Genomic DNA, 22,869 nt, shown 5'->3' with positions numbered 1-22,869 from the left:
TTTTAAAATCCCAATTGGGATTCCCCCCTCAGGAATTAGGGAGAGTTTATTTCTAAGCCAAGAGATAGTGTGTGTTTGTGGTGGGGTGGGATAAACACAAATACACTACAAAGTACCCCACCCACTTGGGGTCTTTCCCTTTCCTATCACTGAACATGGTTGCATCTTGCATTTGGAGCTCACAGGTCCACATTTTTCAGAAGCCAGATCATTTGGTTTAATGGCACAGAATTCAGAGCCTGCATTTGAGTATCCTAGACCCAACTTTGTCTCATAGTAGCTTTAGGATCTTGTGGCATGTACTTGAAAATGTGTGTCTTTGAGTTTCATTTAATTAGCAGTGGTATGCAAGAACTGAGAGATCAGACTAGGAAATCTACCCTATGTGAGTAAAATCACAGCAGAAGGCATACCATGGAGAAGCTGTAGGTCTTACCAGAGGCTGTGAGATGGAGAAATACCTTTGACTAAGGTTTGCTCATGCCTGAAATTGCCAGAAGGTTCCATTTTGCTTTCATCAAAATCAGCCAAATATTTCCTATTACAGAATGGTTCTCAAAGACCACGAGGACTACAGAACTGTTAAAAGGCAGATTCCTAGGCTCCTACCTGATCCATAGTGGTCAGGTAGGTGTCAGGAATCTGCATTTTAATAAACACTACAAGGGATTCTTATACACTGCCCTGGTGAGGACACCCTAGTCTTCAGGTTCAAGTTCAGCCTTCTTAGAGAAGCATTCTAAGATCTGGCATCAATTCTGCAGTTCAGTGAGCTGCAGTGACTTCTCCACGGCCAGCCCTTTAGTCTCATTCACTTCATTTACTTGCCTTCCTCCGTCCTGGCACAAAATGACTTCTGTCTTCCTCTCTAGGTCCTCCTCAGATCATGCCTTCCCAATCATCAGTCAGTTACTGCCCTGTCTGTGGCTATGCTTGGATTGGTGATGTGCTTGCTGCTCGATTCTCCTTCTGTTCCCTGAGTATTTCTCAGGTGTGGGCTTTGTCTCCCTAACTAGAGGGTCAGTTCCTTGAAGGCTGAGTCAAGGCCATTTTTTTTTTTAAAACACAGTATCATGCAAATCTGAACCATTCAGTAAATTTATAGATGGCTTGTGTCTACCATCTGGTTAAGCATACATACCACACTCCCTATGGCTCTAAGATTAGAAGAAGCTGGAAGAAAAATGGGATAGTTTTGAGATATTTATGAGAATCTGGTTATATGGTTATAAAGACACAGAGGAAGTGAGGACAAGGGGTTGTGAACCCTCAGTTCATCTGTCTGCTCTGTGCACTGGGAAGAGGACTCCTTTTTGTTAAATATAGTCTATATTCTGCTTGATGTCTAGATCACCAACTCCATGGACCAAACTCTTCACCCTCACCATCCCGTGATAGATCTCTTGGGTGGCCTCTCCTCATTGCTTCTCTTCAGATGGTTTTTTTTTTTTTTTCAGTTTTGGGAAATGAACTCAGGGCCTCACACTTGCTAGACAAACTTTCTACCACATGATCTATGCCTTTCAGCTCTTTTGTTTTTATTTCGTTTTTGAGATAAGGTCTTGTTAACTTGATCCTGGGATGGCCTCCAACTCTCAATCTTCCTGCCTCCACTTCTTGAGTAGCTAGTATTATATGTGTGTGCCATTATACCCGGCTTCCCTCCTTTTTTCTCTTCTGATGGTGAGCTGGAATGCTCACCTCCAACCTCAAGTTAGAGGAAATTTCAGTGTATTACATATAGCTAGGCAGATTAAAAGAATGGTAATATCTTAACAAGCTAGCTTAACATGTTTTAGTAGAAAGCTTCAGTTTTAATCCTGATATAGCATCACTGGCCATGCAATCTTGGTTTTCTTTCTTGACCTTTCTAAACTTCAAAATTCTTGTTTCTGTTATCTAAGATCTGTGCCTCAATGTTGGCATTGACAAAGAATGACGATAATGATTGGTTCATAAGATATTGGGTGGGTAAGTGGCATAAGGCATGGGACACTAGAGAAAGCCTAACACACAGTAGGTGCTGGTAATCCATCATACCCTCACCCTCAACTCAGGCGTCATTCTTGGAGAAATGCTTCCTGGTGTTTCTGGCCATTCCTGGCCTCAGATACTTTCACTATACTCCCATCCACATGCTCACTGCTCTTCTGGTCTACCTTGCTGCCTTCCAATCTCTACCTGAAGGGACTCTTTGGCCTATGTAAGAATCTCTCTCTTTTGGGTTTCAGGTATATCCTTGTGGGTCATCTGGTCAACTGTCTCCCCATCCTCCTGACTCTAGATCCCACAGGATTCCTGCCTTCTCCAGTCTTTGATCTACTGTCTCCAAGGGTATCTCCAACCTTGGCTCTGCATGCTGGGCATTCTTGTCTTCTGTTTGCTTCCTTTTCCAGTGATACCAAAAGTCCCTTTGACAGTCTTTAGACTACATGTTTAAGGTGATAACTCTTTGCCCCACACAATAGTGATTACACCCTTTATAGTGCTAAGGTCCCTATAATACACACTGGACTCTGAAGGGCTTTGGAGATACCTAAGCAACTGTAGCCACATCATTTCCAAGATCTTTGATGTTCTCTGTGTACCCTTTCACAGGAACTTGTGTCCAAGACACGCACAATTGCTTTTCCAGTTTTGATGTGGTGATGGTGGTGATACGGGGACTCATCAGAAAATGCAACACCAAGAGTGAAATAAGGACAGAAACATTTCTATAACTAATTCTTGAGGTAGCAGAAAGTTGGATTTCTCTACCTTATCATTATTCACATTTTAGGCTGGAGATTCTTTGTAGTGAGTCTGTCCTGTGCACTGTAATATGTTTAATATCATTTTTGGATGATACTAGTTACTAATATGGCCTCCCTTACTCCTACCCCTGAGTTGTGCCCACTAAAAGCATCTCTAGACATTGACAAATTCACCCCCTCACTCCTCATATTGCCTCCTTCCCCCAGTTAAAAATCAGAGGTATAAGATATTCTGGGGAGACAATGTGGAGAAGAAAGAAAAGTAATGAGAAAAACTACTCTGGCAAGATAACTAAATATGATCTAAATAAATGAAAAACAGATACTAACAAGAAGACCCATTAGAAGGAAAGTCGTAGATCAAAACTTAAGGAAGAGTAAGAAAAACTGTCAACAAGGGATTAAATCAAGTTGAACTGGATCAAAGACATAAACATAAATCCTGAAACTTTAAAACTGCTAGAGGAAAACATCAGGAGAGAGCTGCTTGACCTTAGGCTGGGCAAAGATTTCTTTGGCTATGATTCCAAAAGCATAGCAACAAAAGCAAAAATAGGCAAATGGGATTGCATCAAACTAAAAAGTCTTTACAGCAAAGGAAACAATCAACAGTATGAAGAGACAGCCCATACTATGGGAGAAAATATTTGCAACTTCTACACCTGAAAAACATTTCTCAAAATAAGGCATACAATAAAAATATTTTCAAAATGGTCAATATCACAAAGTGTCAGGGAAATGCAAACTAAAACCTCAACAGAAGATTCTAACACACCTATTAGGATTGCTAATATTGCTAATATCAAAAGGTCAGGAGATAATAAGTTTTGCCAAGGACTGGAGGAAAGGGTACCACTTGGTGGTGGTAATGTAAAAAGAGCCATTATAAAAACCGTATGGACATTTCTTTATCACTACGTAATGAAGTAATCTTATTTCTGGAAACACACACACACACACACACACACACACACACACACACAACTCCAAAGGAATTATAATCATGTAGAAGAGTTATCTGCACTTCCATGTTCATTGCAGCATTATTTACAATAGTCAAGAAAAGGAATTGAGTAGGTGTCCATCAACAGATGAATGGATAAAGAAAATGTGGTGTATATGCACAACGGGGCACTATTCAGCCCAGAAGAAGAATGAAATCCTGTTATTTGTAGTATCATGGATGAAACAGGAGAGTATTGTACTACACAAAATAAGCCAGGCACAGAGAGAAAAATATTGCATGTTCTTACTCATATGTGGAATCTAAGCTAAAGGTTGAATCTAGAAAGAGCTGTACACCATGAATATATACCATTTTATTTGTTATCAAATTTTTTTAAAAGAAGGTATTTATTTGGACAGGGGAACATTTTGAATGGAACAGAGACCAAGGCTCAACATTGACAATCTCAGCTGTGGCTGCGCCTGCAGGCAGAGTGCTTCTGGATGACTGTGTGCCAGGTCAGCTGAGGGCAATTTAGGTCCTGAGGTGCTGTGGATAGTGACCACAGACCACTAGCAGCATCAGATCCTACAATTTGTAAATAGATATTGGTGGCCTCACAATGGTGAGGGCTCACATAGTTATGTAACATCATAGGCCCAACATCTCACTAAAGGCAATTTCCTGCTAAGTTGAGAGATAAAGAAAAAGGGTTCTGGGCACAGTGGGCTGGACATCCTGAGGGACAGTCCATGCCACCACTGAGCTTCTCAAGACGTCACAAAGTTAGTTGAGATGAAGAATGTAAGTTATTCACTAAGTCTCTCCTATTCTCTCACTAGTTCCTTTTTCCTGAAGAGGAAAAATAAGGGTTGTATTTCCTCCAAAAAATGTCCCTTTGAGCAGATAATGGATGAGTAGAGGATATTCTTTCTGTTTTACTTTGATTAATGTCCTAGAAGTATCCCAGTGGAAAATGGACCAGATCTTACTATCAGTCTTGTAATTATGAACTCTCTTGGTCACAGACACTTATTTTTCCACATACATATTTAATTTAAAGCACAACCAGTCAACGCAGGAACAGAAAGAAATCCCTTCACTGTGATGTTTCTCTCTTGCTTTGTCCAGAACTTTTCGCCTGACACCCTTTGGACAGAAGTTAGCCAGCCTCATATCATCTACTCCCCTGCTTTTATATCCCCATACAGTGCTTCCTTCTCTTAGCTGATCATAGGTTGGGACCAAGACTGGGTGGAGGTTCCCATCAGGACAGTTGCTTCCCATTGTCATTGTGTGTATGTGATCACTATGACCTCGTTTGCTTATGCTCTTTGTGCTTTCTACATCTCAGTAGCTAAGTACATGGTTAATGGAACTCCCATCCATCCATCCATCCATCATCAATTTTTGTAACTATTGACATTTTCTGAGTGCCACACCCTGCCAGAAGCTGTGAAAAAAAGGGATAAATGGGATATGGACTCATCTCTGAAATTGCTCAGACTTTCTGGTAGAATACATTTATAAATAGAAGAGCCTGAGTCATATTGTTTTAAGTGCTCCAGTAGATATTCTAACTGAATAAACCTCAGGCAGAGGTAGAAGAAAGGCTTATTTAAAATCAGGCACTGGAATGATTCAGAATTACAGACTACGAATATGCACAGCGTAGTGGTCAAACACCACACAAGCTCCTGTTTGTAAGGCACTTCAAATACAGCATAGCTCATGGTGAATTTTTATTCAATAAAACTTGCCATGAGCTCCCAATGAACATCCTAGGAGACTTGGTCACCAGTGTCACTCTGGTAGTCTGGCTGCTTCCAGAAGGAAGCACAGATGGAGTGTGTCTGTCCTTGTCTGTAATGGGGACCTGGGAGGTCCATTCTCTACTCTCTGAACATCCCATGCAGACACATGTCTCTGCTCTATTCACCTGCACGATGACGTCCCTTGACTCAACAGTAGCCTCATTGGGTGGCTTTTAATGACTCTGCCACTGGAAATCATGAAAGAAATGCAAGTTGTTCAAAGAGCATGGAGAAATGAAGTCTAGAGGGGGTTTGAAAACAATATATAGAAAAATGAAATTGAATGTGCTTAGTAATTTCTGAAATTTTGGACTAAATCTTCTATCACCTGTAGATCCTTGAAATCTATCATTACCAGGTCATGATTTTAAAAATCATGATGATCCCCGTAATGAAAAGAGAAGGGAAAATGGTTTACTCAAAATCAGGCTCTGGAAGATTTGGAATCATGAACCATTCACTTCAAATACAGTTTTAAAAGAGTTGAGGGCTCTTCTGTCACTAAATCGTCACTCCACTTCACATGACATCTGTAACTAAAGTTGAAGATCACTCATCTTAAGTGTATTGCAAAAGACAATGCACCATATTTGCCTCTCTAGAAGACCAACTCTTGAAACTATGCATAGCTCAGTGAGCAGAACGTGCATAGCTCAGGGCCCAGCTGATGACAAATGTTATTTGCCAAAATTCCTCATTGTGACAATGCTTTCTCATCACTTCCTATGGACAACTTCTTTCTTCTGAACTGTCATCCTTGGGTACATTAACCCAAACAATAAGGAGGTATTGCTCTAGGAGTACCTTGTTTTCCCTCCTTTGCCCTAGAAAAACTGTTAAAGATCAAGGTAATACATCTGGCTTCCTTCAGAAAGTAACCCCTGTCAGACAGTTCTCTGTTGTCTTTTATCTTGAGGCTGGACCCATGGCCACCTTTTTTCCTTTGCTCTTGGCCATGAGACATGAAACTGGCTACATAATTCCACAGCCCATGCTCACTGACTGTCAGTATTTATGGGCAACTTGAAGGAGCATTAGGGAATTAGGGTAGGAGTGGGGCTCAAACAAGGTGTGTAGGATGTAAAAACATCCAAGAGGTTCAAAATTACCACACCATTTCGTTTTCTTGGTTCATTAACAAAAGGGAAGTAGTAATAGTAATTGGTTTCTAAGGTTTTTTATGTGTGTGTGTGTGTGATATATATATATATATATATATATATATATTTAAAAAAAAAAACAACAGAAATTTATTCTTTCACAGTGTTGGAGACCAAAGTCTAAAATCAAGGTTCAACAGGGTCATGCTATCTCTGATGGCTCAAGGGGAAAATACTTCCCTGCTTCTTCCCGTTGCTGATGACTCCAGGTATGGCTTGGCTTGTGGCTGCATCCCTCTAGTCTGTCTCTATGTTTACATGGCCTTCTGCTCTGTGTGTCTCTGATAAGGCCTATGGTGATAATCCTGGATGATCTCATCTCAAAGGTTCCTATGGTTTTTCTGGCACTGCGATTCTCCAGAACACCACTCCAGATTTTATCCCTTGGCAATTTTATCATCTGGCAATGTCTGGAGACATTTTCTATTGTCAAACTTTCAGGAGGAAAGGGGGTTGCAATTGATGTCTAGTTAGGTGAGAGCCAGGTATGCCATTCAATAAAATTCTGTAGTGGACAGAACAGTTCCTCTCAAGCAAGAATGTCCTGATTCCAAACGCCAGCCACAGGGAGGTTGGGCAACCTTGCTCCAGGGTCATCAGGAGGTACCATGCCTTTGACTTTGACCGTGAGAATTGAGGGAGCTTGGGAATTGGCTCTTACCTGACAGGTGGGAGTAGAAGGACACAGTGCCAAAGTACCACAGCAAGAGCTGAGAGACCCCGATTCAGTCAAGGCACTTCCTGCCCCTCTCTACACCTCATCCCAGATGTCAGCCATTTGCTGCTGGAGCAAAATGGCCCCACCTATAAGGATATCTTTGGTGACCATGCACAGTCACTGCAGTGACAGAACTGGGGTTCTTTTTTAGATACAGTTTGTGTAGTGTGTAAAGCAGAAAATGGGAAAACTAAGTTTAAAATTGAAAAGAAAACAGCAAATCAGAGTGGAAGGAAAAGCCCAGTATAACAGCAAACGTGAACTAGATAGAGGCTTATCCTATGTCAAGAAGCATTATAAGTGTTCCTAATTCAGGGTGCCCGGCAATCCTAGGAAGTGATTGTTATCATCATTGTACTGTTCGGATGAGGAAAGGAGGAACAGATGAGACATAGGCTTCATCTACAGTCACCTGCTGCAGATATGTCACAGGAGAGGCCCAGGATGGAGTGGGAAACCAGACAGACTCTGGCTGCAGTTGACCCCTGGCCCCTAAGGCTGTGTGGTCTTGCTGGTTTTTGTAACCAGTCTCTGTTTCATTTTCCTTTTAGCTTTTATCTTGTGGGAAGTAAAGCGGTACCTGCCTCATAAGATTGTTTTTGCTTTGTTTTGTTTTGTTTTTTTGTGCTGGGGATGGAACCCACGGCCTTGCGCACACTAAACACATACTCTACCACTGAGTTACCCTGTCAGTTCTCATAAGGTTTTTGACTGAAAAAGACAATGGAGGTGACTTGCCTGACACATTGTAAGCACTTAGCAAATGCTGGTTGTTCGCGTAATCACAAGGTGATTGAATTATCACGTAACTTTAACATGTCAACCAGAATTAACAGTCAAACTTCTTCATGATCAGGTGTGAAGGACAGGCTGTGACTGATGCATGGCTGTGGGCTTCTAGTCAAGGACCCAACAGGGGCCCAGGCATCAGATTGCTCAGACTCACCTGCCTGCTCTTCTCTGCTCTCTACCCCATGAGTGAAAAGCAGAATAGGTGCGAGGCTGTTTGAGACACTCTAGCTGCTTCTGTAATTGATCCTAAGTTGGTATAGCGGAGGTGGGACAAGATAGACACACAAGGTGGAGGGGCACCATCAGAGAGTGAAGGCTGTGTGGTCTGTCAGTGGGACCTGGTGGCTGAGACCCCCCCAAAAAAGACCCAGATCTTGACCAAAGGTGGCAGTGAAGGCCACTATGTAGAGGGAGGGCAGAAGAGGGAGACAAAAGTGAGCCTGGCCCTGAAGTGTTCCCAAACCCAGGAAATAAGCATAATGAAGGCTGCAAAGTCGTCTCTGCTTTATACCATGGAATTGTTACTTTCCTGCCAGTTGTACAATCTGTAGAAGAAAAGCAACTCCTTTGACCTCTCCAAAGGAGCGTTTGTATTTTATTTTATTACTATTTTTATGGCAGAGAATAATTAGCTTGAGCACCTTTTAATTTGTTCCCATTAAAGTGTTTGCATAGCAACAATTAGAGGCTGGCTGGCATGCTCCCTGCATTCGTGCAGAGCCGGAGACTTCGTGAGGCTGGCTGGGAGCTGGTATTGTGGAGAGTCATTAATTACTGCATGCCCCCCACCCCGGAGCCCATGGAGAAAGGGAAGGAACTTCTACAACACTGTGGTAATGGGTGGTAGAAGAATCAGATGAGAAATGCCTTTTATACAAATACAGGTTCAAGGGAAAAAAAAAAAAAAGAAAACCCCAAAACCTCAAACCCAAGTACTTGAGGAAAGGCTCTGCAATGATGTCAGAGGGCTGGCAGCAGGGACTTTTGAAATGACAGAGGTTTTTGGAGAATGACAGAAAGTGCACTCTCTCTCAAGGCTTGCCAGTGAGTGTGCATCTCTTTCACTGTGCAGATGGTACTTAGTGATGGGGGTCCTGTGCACAGGAGGGATGGGGGCCACTTCTGTTGTTGCAGCTAACTGCTTCTGGGTAGAATTTTTATTTCAACCACAGGAATAATGATGTGAAGTGATGGGTGCAAGCCTTGCTGCAAATCCTGGCCAAGGTCAAGGTCAGGACAGGGTCAGGAATTCCTCAGCCTCTTGAAGGATAAACCCAGGTAGGAGGTCCTCAATTTCTGGGTGGGTCAGTCTGTATGTGGGTCCTGGGACTAGGACTAAGATGGGGTTAGAAAAGCATCTGAGACATCAAATTTAAGGCTATGTTTTCTCTCAAGGTGATGTAAGGGCAGCATCAGCCTTGTGCCACCTGAGAGCAAGCCTCTTCTTCTGCTCCTCATGGGAAGTGTCTCACTGTGTCACCCTACACTCATACCTAATGGATCACAAGACTGACAAGTAAAAACAACCAGTTGTTTGGGAAGAAGACTTAGCAATGGTTTGTGCCCTTGCATCTTGAGAATGGGCGGTGGGGATTCGAACTCAAGTGTGGGCATCACCAGCTTAGAGATCTGAAAGAAGCATGTGTCTTGTGGACTGTCAAGAGCCATCTGAATGTGCACTACAAGAGGGCAGCTCTGATGGGGAGGGGCCATGTGGATGAACCCACATCGCAGCGGTGGAGACCAAAAGCCACCAAATGCATCCAGTCACAAAAGCAATCCAGGACAGTGGATAGTGCCCTGGAATGGAGGCACCCTACAGTGTCGCCCACAATCCAGGGGCCTTGGCAAGCCTTTACCTTTGTAAGGCGCAGCTCCCTCCTGTGTCATACTCTTAACACCTGCCTGTCCCCTCTGCAGGTGGATGGTGGGCTCTGCAACATGAGAACTTTCATTTGGACCTGGTTCTTTCATTGCCTAGCAGCCTGATCTCAGGCAGGTCCCCTGTCTTCTGCATGGCACACTTTACTCAGTAGGGTAGGATTAATAACAACAGCACCTGCTTACAAGGCTGTGTGAAGGGTTTAATGCAGTAAGGCAGGAAAATACTTGACATAGAGCAATTGCCTCACTCATAGTGTGTGTTCAATAAACATGTGCTGTTGATGGGATCAATTTTAATATTTACAAGCTCAACAATCTGCCAAGGTGCACTGAAGTCACTTATGCATTGCCACATGGTGAGAGAAGCAGACTCTATTTTCTTCTTCAAAGGTGTCTGGTTCCAGGAACCAGTGAAGTTTGCAGGGGTTGTTTGGTGACTTCCTCTGTGTGTCCCTTGCTTTATATGTATTATCTCAAGTCCTCTTGACAATGGTACAAAGTAGGGGTCATTCACCTTACAAGAAAGAAAGGTAGGACTCCTTGAGCTTGCATGAACAGCTTAAGTTCACATAAGTGGTTAATAATGGTGACAGAGCAGGAACCCACCACCTAACTCCAAAGCCTCCCCCAGCCCACCTGTTGCTCAGGTCTATTTCTCTCCCATCCTCCCACCAGAGACTACTCACTGAAGAGGATCTAATGGTCAAGAAAACATGACTCCTGAATCCCTTCTGGATTGATGCTTCTGGGTGAAGTTATAAAGGTCTACTGAGAGAGGCTGAGTCCTGGTGAGCAGAGGTGCGACATTTGTAGGTGTCTGGGAATTTTCTGATTTAAATTGGGTTGCCTATGAGGATCTGGAAAAAGTCCCACAACTTATATTTCAGGTTTTAAAATCTCATTTTAATTGCTGTTTTGGGTTGTGTTTTTAATACATATGTTACAATTATATCAGTTCAATAGTACAGGCATATAATTTTTAAATAATTACGCATATATTGTGGTACTCACCAATGTTTACTGACACACAGTGGTGCAGTCAAGATCTAGAGATGGCCGACAGTCAGCATTTCAGCACTTTCTGCTGCACGGAAAGTTTTGTCCAGTTCAGTGCATCCTGGATAGATATCTCAATGGGTTCCTTAAGACATGCACATTTTGAGTGCTGGCCTCTGTGTGTGTGTGTGTGTGTGTGTGTGTGTGTGTGTGTGTGTGTGTGTATATGTGTGGTGAAAGATACAGAGAGAGAGAGAGGGACCTGTATTTCTCCCAAGAGAAGCCATTCCTGGTCTCTCAAATCAGGAGTCATGAGCTTAGAATCAGACATGTTCTGAGAATGTTTAGTACTGCTAGTCTGAGTTCAAGTTTTGTGCAGCAATGGCCTTTTCCCACTTCCCAATGGCTCTGTGCAGAGCTGGAGCCTGGCAGTGTTGTAGAGTTCGTCCCTCTACATGAACATACACATCTGTGGTTCTACTTGTTCAAGTTTCACCATGGTCACACAGTAAAACCAAGCTGGTTAACCATGACATTGCCCAAGCAGGGAGTGGGCATATGGTTGGTGGTGAGTGAAGGCCATGCTGGGTTTGTAGGGGAGAGAAAATGTCCAAAGGGCTCCAGTGAGGTGAAGGGCTTCAGGTAGAACTCTGCTCCTAACATGGCCTGTGGAAGGCCTTCCGGGCTCAAGCAGCCATGACCATTGCTCAGACATTGAGCAACTGGGGAACCTTGGACAAGTGAATCTCTCTGAATCCTGAAGGTAGAGTGTTTTCTAAAATTCCTCAAGCCAAATATTCTGATGTTTCTTTCCAGAACTTTAGAAAATACATGGTTATGCTTATACATAATAGGTGCACATATAGTTATATAGTTTCAGATGCCAACCCAAACTATATAGAACTACTATGAATATACCAACATGCACACATGTGTAATTCTACACACAAAACATGCACATACACACCTAAAACTCGCAAAGCATCATGCGAGACCATGTCTCATAGTTCATTTTTTAAAACAGATTCATCAGCCTTTATGACACAATAATTTCTTTGTTTTGACCATAACCCAGGGAAAGCAGATGGGAGGCATAGCCTTTTTTCAAAGGAAAGAAGAAGTAATGGTGTGTGATGATTGACAGTTGAATATAATCTTCATTGCTGGCATTTACAGGTCTTTATATGACCCCACACCCTTCACAGTCCTAATATTTGTTAAAGGTTGCTAAAGTTGTTCCTGTCCTCTAGGTCTTTGAGGACAATAGCTCTTCTGATCTTTATAACAGTGGATTCAATAAAGTAAAATAGCAGCTTTTTATTTATATTTGTCAATGCGCACATAATTTAATTTACATATTCCTGTCACTTCATGCAGAAGGCTGAGGAAAGAGAGCAAAGTTCTAAGGGCTATAACCATTTTCCCCTCCCTCATATCTCCCTCAGACCCTTGCATAGTTTTACACATATATGTGGTTTCAGGTTTTATAAATTATGTACTTTCAAAGTGGGTTAATGTCAAGCTCAGCTGTGACTGTTAGTAAGGTGGATGGAGCTGCACAGATGCAGCCTGCAGATGGTGTGGAAAGAGAGCCCTGGTGCACGTAGTTCAAAGTGCAAACAGAAGCTGTGTAAGAAGTTGCTGTACCTTGTGGTTGGTGTTTACGTTGCTTCTGGAAGACATGGCACCCAACCCATGCCTCTTAGTTAACTTGCATTCTCTTTTGCATATTTTGAGGCTGTAATAAAAAAAGTTAAAGATCGAAGGCTATAAGTGTTATAACATTTGCATAGGGAAAGGAAAGTGTTCCTTCACTGAGCAATGAGAGAGCTTCTTTGACATCATTTTTGTCTCCCTTGAAAATCACACCCACTATGGAATGTGACTGAGGTATGGCATACAGTGTGTCCCATGTTATAATTTCTGTTTGTCCTTTTTCCATACCCTTACTGGGTAGGTTGATTACTGAATTATTTTCTAGATCTTACTTCTTAACAAGGAATCCTTCCCTCAAAATCATACCCATTTTCAGAGGAACATAAGTGCCACCAAGACCAATAAGTGTCTAAGAGAAGAAAAGACAGAGATTGCTTTGTGGTATTGCTCCCAGGTGATATTTGATTTATTGCTTACATCTTATCAGCTCAGCCTCCATTCAAAACCAGAAAAGTTCTTCTGAGCAGTCAATGTCCACAGAAGACATCTAACACACCAGGAGTAAAAGTTGGATGACTGGTAAAGAAAAGAAAGCAGAAACTTTGCACAATGTGAGAACTGCCTGTTTTTCTCTCCCAGTGGACCTGGTTCCTCAACTTGACATGTTGAGTCTTGAGTTACAACCAATTTATCATGGCTTCACATTTGCACAAAGAAGTATTAGTCTTGGGATCAGCAGAGCACCGAGTAAGCCCAACTAGGAAACCAAGATTTCTATTTTTGGTGACCTTTTCTATTGGGGAACCCTAAAATGTCTGGGGGGAAACTCACTGTCTAAGAAGAAGTCCACCCAAAAACAGACACCTAAGGAGCATGAAATGGGGGAGTAGTGTTGTGTACAAAGTCAACAATCTTCTAAATGCACACTGATCTTGCAGCCACACAAAATGACAGGTTTATATTACTTCCTACTTCAAGGAAAAACCTGAATAAGGACTTTCTTTCTTTTCTTTCTTTTCTCTTTAAATGAGGCATTGACTCTCTCAGGGAGAGAGATTTGCATCCAGACGCAGGAAGTAGACAGGGCCAGTAATTACAGAGCAAAAATAATCTGCAACTTGTGGCCATACAAGGTATGAATAAGAATTGTACCTCCTAGATAGAGGGCCATTATATGGTTATTATCAGGTTTTCATATTTCTGTGAAAGATAAAAACATCTGTAAGGAAATTTAAGGAGGATCTTTTTTTGTTTAATGAAGTACACTAAAATGTACATAGGAAGGAGTTTTATCATGACAATTTCATACACGTAAAGAATATACTTTGACTATCTTCACCCTCTCTATTACTGTTGCTTATCTGCCCCCACCTGGAATCATTAAATGAAAGTTTCCCTCAAGAGATTGGTAGAGGGCTGAGGATGTAACTCAGTTGTAGAGCACTTTTACAGTGCGTGTTAAGCCCTGGGTTCTGTCTATCTCTAGTACTGGGAAAAAGAAAGAGGGAGAAAGAAGAGAGAACATCTGTGGAAAAGAATTCTTTTAAAAACAAAATTTGAGCTTGGCACCAGCACTTTCATGCTAAAAATCCTAGTTACTCAGGAGGCTTGAGGCTAGCCAGGGCAAAAAGTGAGACCCTAAGGCTGGTGAAGTGGCTCAAGTGGTAGAGTGCCTGCCTAGCAAGAGTGAGGTACTAAGTTCAAATTCCACCACTGCCCAAAAAAATAAACTGTAGCCAAAAAGTGAGATCCTATCTCAAAAATACCCAACATACAAAAAAAAAAGGGGGGGGGCTGGTAAAGTGGCTCAAATGGTAGAGTGCCTGCCTAGCAAACATGAGGCTCTGAGTTCAAACCCCAGTACTGCAAAAACCAAAACAAACAAATAAACAAAGAACCCTACCTAATTAAAAAACACAGGGCATTGGGTGATGGAATTTTGAAAATTCAAGAGTGATGAAGAGGAAAAATATGATTTCCATCTCCTCAAGAAACAAATCAACCCTTGACCCAGTGTGGTGGCTCTGATGTGAGTACCATGACCACAGACATGGGGCTGTCTGTTTCTCTTTTGCTCACAAACTTGGTGAGATAGTCAAGTGTCATTCTGGGCTTTGACATTGAAAACTGATGTGACCATTGAACAGCTCTTTACTCCACCCTGTCCATTTCCTGCTATTTCACTTTCAGTGAATCAAGACTAAATATTAGCCCAAACATTTACCTGCAATTTTTAAGAAGGACTGAGGAAGAACTCAGTTTCTGTGCATGTAGTCGTCCCTGCATAGCCTGTGGGAGGGTCCAGGGATTGGATCCAGGGCCACCCCTCTCTGCCATGGATGCCAAAGTCCCTTATATAAAATGGTGTGGTATTTATACCCTCCTGACACTTTAACTAATCTCTAGATTACTTATAATACCTAACACTATGGAAATGGTGGTATATGCAAATGGTTGCTATAATGTATTGTTTAAAAAATAATGACAAGAAAAAAATCTGTGTGTATTTGGTATAGATTCAACTTTTGTCTCCAAATATTTTTCATCTGCAGTTGGTTGAATGAATGATGAAGCCTTTGAGGATTCTAGGAAGGGCCAGCTGTATTTCGAAAGCATCACTGGCATAGGAAACAAATGGCAGAAGATAAGACTGGGAAGGCACAGGCCTTCTGGGAATGGTCTTTGGTGACACATCTGGCTGATGCCACCCTTACCTCACTCCACTCCATTTTCATCTCCTTCTTCTTAGCTGTCCTCCACTCTTCAGCCCAGAGAGTCACAACTCCATCATCCTAGGCTGTTTCCAGCCAGAGGCTTGTGATATGGTTCTAGCCTACACAATATGGAAGGTTCTCTTCCTGAGCAAAAAGACAAGACCCACAAGGAGAAGGGGTGGAGGCCCCCCATCTCCTTCCTGACTGGACAGATCTACTGCTAGACCACCTTAGATGTGGCTCAGCATGATGGTGCCAAAACACAGGTGCCAAAGCACATCCTGTGCTGTCACTGCACCAGCAACATGCTGCTGGCTCCCGACAGCTTCTCCACAGACCAGCTCCCATCTGTGTCAGCCACTGAGGTCAGCTTTTCCTTTAGGTGTATCCGAGCACAATTCTCACTGATAAACTCAACCAAGAACTCTGCTCTCTTTCTGCTGTGATAACAAAATGGACCATTTCAGCCAGCTTTGGGATCTGACATTCATTTCTCTATCTTAGCTCTTCTGGTATCATTTTGCATTATCAGGAGAACAGAGGGAGAAAGGTGAGAGGAGAGAGAAAGCTAAGAGAGTCTGTGAGTGGGTCTCCTCAACAAAGAGTGGAGCCTGTGTAAGTCCCAGTTGTGTGTGAAGTTACCTGTCCAGCACCTCAAAATAACAGGTGGTTCTGAGTCCTATTTTGTATCCTGCAGCTGCCCTGTGCTCTCTTACAGCACTCTCTGAGTCACCTGGTCCGTGGTCTGCAAAGATCTCAAAGGAAATGCTCCTTTTCTAGCAGTCAAGGGCACCACAGTTACCATAGCTTAGGAAAAAAAGTTGAAAAAAAAGACACATTACCTCAGTTGGCTTGGGGCTACTTTTACACAGCTAAAAGGCTAAAGAAGGAGAGATTGGTGGCAGATAAGGAGGACAGATAGGGGAGGCCAAGGAACAAGAGTTGCAGGAAAAGTATTTTGCAGGTATTAAAAAGTCTGACCAGCAGAATGGCTTTATAGATTTATCTAAAGAAGGGGACTTGGGGCAGGTGTAGTGGCTTTACCCCTGTAATGCCACCTGCTTGGGAGGTGGAGTTTAGGAGTGTCACAGTCCAAGGCCAGCCCCTAGGCAAAAATTTGAGACCCTACCTAAAAAATAACTAAAGCCAAACAGGGCTGAAGGAATGACTCAAGTGAAAGAGTACTTGCCTAGCAAGCTGGAGTCCCTGAGTTTAAACCCCAGTACCACCAATAAGCAAACAAACAAAAAGAAAGGGAGTTGGGAAAAAACAGACATTACTGGAAAATTTCTTCTATGTGTGAAATGGTAAGATAACTTTTCCTACCAAAAATATTTTTAAAAACTTATCTCATGCTGTTAAACTGAGGCAATTGGTGATGTGTTTTACGGCGCCTCTCTGTGAGGCCTTGAAAGATTTTGAACAGGAACTTGGCAATTTGGTGGCTAGTGTGTGTAGAACCTTATTAGCCCCTTTTGCAGAACTCGAATGAGGCGAAGACATTTATTGACTCATTTAGGTCACTGGGAAGTTACCTGAGAAACTGAAAATTTGCACGAGTTTCCTGTGTGGGCCTCTTTCTCCCGCCCTCAACCAGACAAGAAGCCAAAGCTGCCTTTGTCTCTGTGCTTTGACAAAGGGCAGGATGAAAAGTGTCACCGAGACACAAGGAAATTTCTAGTCTCAGAGCCCAGGAGAACCTCCACGGGTTCAATAGGCAAAATGGCTTTTTCCTTAGGAAGAGCCTTCCAGAAAATAAAGCTAGACCAGAATCCTCAACAAGGAGAAACATCTCTGCTCTCTCTCTCTGTGTGCCCAGACCCAAGACTTGCCTTCAACATGCCCGAATTACCCCCATATTTAAAAGCTAAACTTGGGAAGTAAAACTGCATACAGGCCTCTTGTTCTTTTTGTTCTTTCTTGGTGGGCACTGGCAAGATGAAGAACAGTCAGCTGATGTTGGGGAATCCATCAGCAGGAATGGTTACCTTACAGCTTACTGTACCCCATCCAGGGTCGTGCAGCTCTAACTTTGCCAGGCCTGGACTCTCTGTCTAGACCATCCTTCCCCCTGGTCTTGGTTCCTGCCGCTCCACTTTCCCCTTCCCCATCTCCTCTGCTACTCTCTCAGGAGAGCCTCCCTGCTGTGCCCCATGGCCTGGAGACTTCTCTTTTCCTAGACCAAACAGAGGCTGACCCCCTGACTGCTTCCTTGATAACTGATCATGTGAGACAATGACTTGAAGGTCATGGCTGGGCTGAACTCTTGCCAGGAGTTATTTAATTCAGTCTACATTGCTACCTGCTGTGACCCTGCTTAACAAATGAGCCAAATGAGGCCTAGGAGACAAGCTCTATATACTGTTTGACTACAGCCAGGTGAAAGAAAAGAAAGTAAAGGCCATCCCAGTGTTATCTGAGCATGCTCTGTGTTCAGACCTCCCTCTTCTGCCTGTTCTTCTAGTGGCTTCTGTCTCCTTGCTGCCAGCACCTATCCAAGGCCCAGCTTCACTGTGCAAGTTTGTGTGTGTGTGTGTGTGTGCAGTAGCCATGAGCCTTCCTTTGAACCAATACCAGGTCAACCTTGCTGTCTCTTAAAGGGCCACATCTTCCCTGAGCACATCTTTCAGATCTATTTCCAGAGAACAAAGGAAGCTCTTGGGTAGTTTTTCCTTCCAGCGGCTCTAAAAGTCTTCTTGCTTTTTAAGTCCTGACTGCTGCTATTTCTGAAGGTGTTTCTGCACTGGCTGCTTCTTGTCCTGTCCTGTGCTCAGTATGGGAGTCACTGTGGGGCCTCTTGGTAGCAGTCTGCAGTATAGGGACAGCAGAGCTGAGTGGCAGCTTCTTTGGGGGACTGTTTTTTGCTCTTTTAAAACTTAAACATCTCAAAATTTGCCATTTTGTAGTTCTCAAAAGTCTCTAAGTGTGCAGAGAAACTACACAGCAAAAGGTTTAAGTATGAATTTAGGTTTTTTAAAACAGTTTCAAAGATTTAAAACAGATTTTTAAACAGTTTTTTAAAGAGTTTCAAAATGTGTGGGCAGTTTCTGATGTGAAACCCCATCTCACAGAGGGAGTGAAGGTCTGATCCTCAATCCTGGGGAACAGTAAGGCAGCCTGATGTGCCAGGGGAGTCAGATCTGCTAGACACTCTGTTAAGAGCTGTATTGTGTACCCCCAAATCCACACATCAAAGTCCTAGCCCCAGTTCCTCAGAATGTAACTGTGTTTGGAGAAAGGGTCATTAAAGAGAGGCATTAGATAGAAGGAGGTGTTAGTGTGGGCCCCGATTCAATACAACTGGTGTTCTTATAAGAAGAGATTAGGACACAGACATACAGAGGGACAGCCATGTGAACACACAGGGAGAAGGTGGCCATCCACAAGCCAAGGAGAGACCTCACACAAACCAGCCCTCTGACACCTTGATCCACAGGCCCCTGAAATGTAAGGAAGTAAATACCTGCTGTTTAATTCAACAAGTCTGTGGTATTTTGTGATGGCAGCCCAAGCAGAGGAACAACTTCACACGGTGGCTGACGCCATAGACAGTTTAATCTGTGACTTTCAGTGACTTAAGTCTTTGATAGAGCTACAGGAAATGTTTTAATAATTTCAGTTTTGAAAACAGTGGCACACTGATGCTCACGAAACAGCACACCATATACATTCAGCCTGGCGCCCTGCAATTCCCTTTGAAAAACATGTGTGGTAGAGTAACACGAGCCACCAAGAAGAGGAGCACCCAGCAGTGTCGCTGAGATTTTTACCTGTGATTCTAGGAACTCGGAGGCATCTCAGTGTTCAGGTTTTGCCTAGACCACTAAGCCACTTCTAAGAACAAGGCTTACCTGAGGTATTTTGCAAAAATATGTATGTGCCGGGCTTTTCCCTCCACACCTACCGCAGGAGCTTTTTGCTCACACATTGTATGCTGTGAGGGGCCCAATGCTGAGGTTCTGCAAGAATTTTATGTTGCCAACCACATGTGATGATTCCAGGGAATCTCAATCACATCATCTCGCCTAAGCACACTAAGCGAGAACCTGGTATGATGTGATAGAGAAAAAGAGCCGAGTTCTCTGTGGTAGACCACATTAATTTTGCGTGCCAGTGTCTCAGACACTGGGTCGCCTCTCACGGGGCAGGGAACAATAGCTTGCTTGGCTCCACATCTCTGTCTCCTCCCCACCCCTCCCTTTCCACATGGGTATCTGGCTAAAAATGAGTTACGGGTTTCCTTCTGTAAGAATTGCACGCACTGATAAGTACCATCCCAGGAAGAACACAAAATTCTGCTCACAGTTACAGTAGGGAGGGAAAGAATGCATGCCGTAAATTTTAAGTAGAAGTGATCACATGGAGCCCTGTGAGTAGCCAGGCTGTGTCAGCGGGGAAAGAACTATGGGTGAGATCTGTTGCTGAGGATGTAACATTTCTAGCAATGTCCAAATGGAAACCAAAGAACTAATGTTTTGCTTCCTCTTGGGCTTTTTTTTTTGAGGGGGGTAGGGAGAGACCAGGTAGGCAACAACTTGTTTGCTTTCTCTCTTGAAAGACCCTGGTTTGCCTCTTGACAATTGAGGCTACAAGGAAAACCACAGCACAGGGGAGGATAATTTAAACCCTTGGGCTGATGGATCCCTTGGATGAAATTAATCAGGAAATTGCCAGCATTTCACTTGGCCTCTGAAATTAATCTCCGTATTATATTATTGACTTTGTGAATCTGAAAGCCCTCCCCCACCACTTCTTTGGCTGAGGGCAAAGAGTGAGAAGACCTTTCTAGACCAATCTTTTTGAGTCTTGGCCTAAGCTAGTCCAGGGGGCCTCCTTGAAAGCTGACCTGATCCTTGCTCCTAAGCTGGGACAGGCTAGTGACCATCCGGGGGGCCCCTTAGCATGGAGCTCTGCTGGGGTTGTGCTCCCTCTATTTCCTGGTCACATCTCCCTAACTGTCTTTGCTATTGCGCCAGTAAGAATGGTTCTGAAGGTCAGCACTACAGGCTGAAATCCAATCTATTACCCAGTGAAATGTTCAAAAATTTCCTGAATCTGCCTTCCTGAGTTGATAAAATAGGAAACAATAAGGGGTATTTAGAGTAGAAGAAAGGCAGGAAGATCTCTTTTCTGTTATTCCACAAATATTGCTTCCTTTGCTTTTTAGCAGCCCGGAGGAAATACAAGCCAGCAGTTCACGGCTTTTCACCCGGGCCAGTGTCACTGCTATGCCCGCCACACGCCACTGTAAGATGTGTGACTCACACACGTCCGCATGATTCAACTTCACTCAATTTCCTCCCTTGCTAGGAAAGGAGCACTTGAAAAGCCTTTAATTTGAAGCTTGGAATCAGGTAATGACTTGCTTTCTTTCCTTTCTCCCTAAGTCCTCCCCCATTACTTCCACACCACACACACACACACACACACACACACACCTTTGTCAAGTCTTTAAATTTCAGGGACCCAGAAGCATAGACGCTCTATGGCATTCACAATAGCATTTGTTGTGACAAAGTGGCTGGCAAGGCCTCTGCATTCCCCTGCTCACTTGGCTGTATAAATAAATAATGAATCACAGATACTGCTTGGGTGTGCACAAGAGTTTGTAGCCAGAAAATTAATTATTCCTCCTTCCCATCCCGCTCCATCCCAGCTCTGCCAAACCATCAAGCCACACTCTGTGGACATTGGTCAAAGTGCGTGCCCTGACACATGGCAATGACTTCTTCACATTTTTATATCATTATTTTTGTTTGTTTAAGCACAGCCCTCTTTTACCATGACTTTGACACCCAAAGCTCACATGCATGCACACATGCATGCACACATACACACACGGCGCAATCCAGCTTTGCACATTTTAAGAGGTTGGTCATAGAAATACTGGCAGGATTTGCACACCAGTGGAGCTATTCATAAGCACACAATCTATTGATTTTAGCTGCAAGAATGCTTGACTTATGAAATGTCTTCATTGCTCTTTGTGAGAGAGACCTTGTAGGCGACAACTTGCTTACTTTCTCTTTTGAAAGATCCTGGTTTGCCTCTTAACAATTGAGGCTACAAGGAAAACCACAGCACAAGCACTCCTGATGATTTTAAGCCGAACAAGTCTGCCTGGCTCCTGTACTTTGCCTTTTGGAGACAGCCACGCTGCCACTTTGGTCCTCAAATCTTCAGGCTGATTGAAAGCGAACCTGTGTGCTGTCTCCACCCCACACCGCACAGCCCCTCTGGCCAGCTCAGTACAAGTGGGACAGGCTGCAGTCTGGGCCACACAACACGCTGAGTCCAGGATAACTCAGAAGGAGTCATTCCAGGCAAGGGACAGCCCAATAAAACCCAGAGAACTTCACGCAAAGTTTCTAATCTCCAGGACTTGAAACAAGACCAGTGCAACTCATTTGCACTTGACACAATTCTCATGCACCAACCGACACTTCAACAGCTTAACTAAGCATTTATTAAAACATTTCTGAAGAGCTGCCATCTGACGAATAAGTAACCCAATAGCCTTGTAATCATACGCTTCGGTTTGAATTTCTTCCACCAAACAGACAGAGAAGCAGCAGGCAGGGAGACCTCTCTGCACCAGGTTCCACCGGCTGCCATGTCGTTATGTGCCGAGCTGAGCAAAAGTAGATATTAAAAGACCAGCGTGTACTCACCTCTCATGAAGCACTGTGGGTACACAGGAAATGACTCAAATATGCTGTCTGAAGCCATCACTTCCTTCTGAAAATGCACCCTCTTCTAAAGGCGGGGGATTCAATGATTTCTTTTACCTTAAGAGCAAAAACCAAGAAAGGTCACTGTTTTAACCTCACCTCTCACCATGGCTCCCTGTGTCTCTTTTTCTTCCCCACCTCAACACCTCTGGGACTCCCTATGAGAGAAGTACCTTTGCGGAAACAAATATTCAAATCGTTAAAGATTAAAAACACACACACACACACATACACACAAAAACGCGCCGCCTTGGCTGTGGGTTGGTGATGCTTACCACTCTGTGAAACTCTGTGGTTTGCATTCAGTGTGATTCGTCCTGCCTGCTGACCACTATCCCGGGCTCAGACTTCTGACACTGCCAGGCTACCCAACTTGTGGTTCTGTGGTTGTTTATGAGGTCCAAAGAAGTCTTCACACAACCCAAATTACAAATTTAACTGTTCCCCTTTTCCACAGCCCTTCTTCATTGGTGCTGGCTGATCATGTGACTTAAGTGATGTCAATTTTTTTTTTTTTAAACTTTCTGAGCAATGTCCTTCCTTCCCTCCACCTGCCCTCCCCTAGGCTGTGTAAGGAACTGGAGTACAGCTTGCTAGAGAGGGAATGCAGAAAAAAGTGACTCAGTCTCTTCTTATATCTTTGCTGATTGAGTACAGCTTGGCTCCTCTTGTTATTTGTGGGTTTCAGAACTACTGATTATTTTG

General features: G+C 43.4%; 1 protein-coding gene across 2 annotated transcripts in view; it reads right to left on the bottom strand.

Annotated features, from left to right (window-relative positions):
* Runx1 (RUNX family transcription factor 1) overlaps window positions 1-22,647 on the bottom strand; it is a 237,807-nt gene extending 215,160 nt beyond the window's left edge. The window contains exons 1-2 of one of the 2 annotated variants that reach the window (XM_074072724.1): window positions 22,440-22,647; window positions 22,105-22,221 (exon numbers count right to left, since the gene is read on the bottom strand). In XM_074072724.1, coding sequence (XP_073928825.1) covers window positions 22,105-22,162 — 58 coding nt within the window. In that variant the 5' untranslated portion in view covers window positions 22,163-22,221; window positions 22,440-22,647. The remainder of the gene's footprint in view (window positions 1-22,104; window positions 22,222-22,439) is intronic. The other variant, XM_020185583.2, reaches the window with a different exon arrangement.
* Between the last annotated feature and the right edge of the window lie 222 nt (window positions 22,648-22,869).

The sequence above is a fragment of the Castor canadensis genome, chromosome 5, assembly GCF_047511655.1.
Source record: "Castor canadensis chromosome 5, mCasCan1.hap1v2, whole genome shotgun sequence".
In the NCBI taxonomy this organism is placed as follows: Eukaryota; Metazoa; Chordata; class Mammalia; order Rodentia; family Castoridae; genus Castor; species Castor canadensis.
The sequence above is the reverse complement of the archived record's forward strand: the minus strand, read 5'-3'. Positions and strand labels throughout refer to the sequence as shown.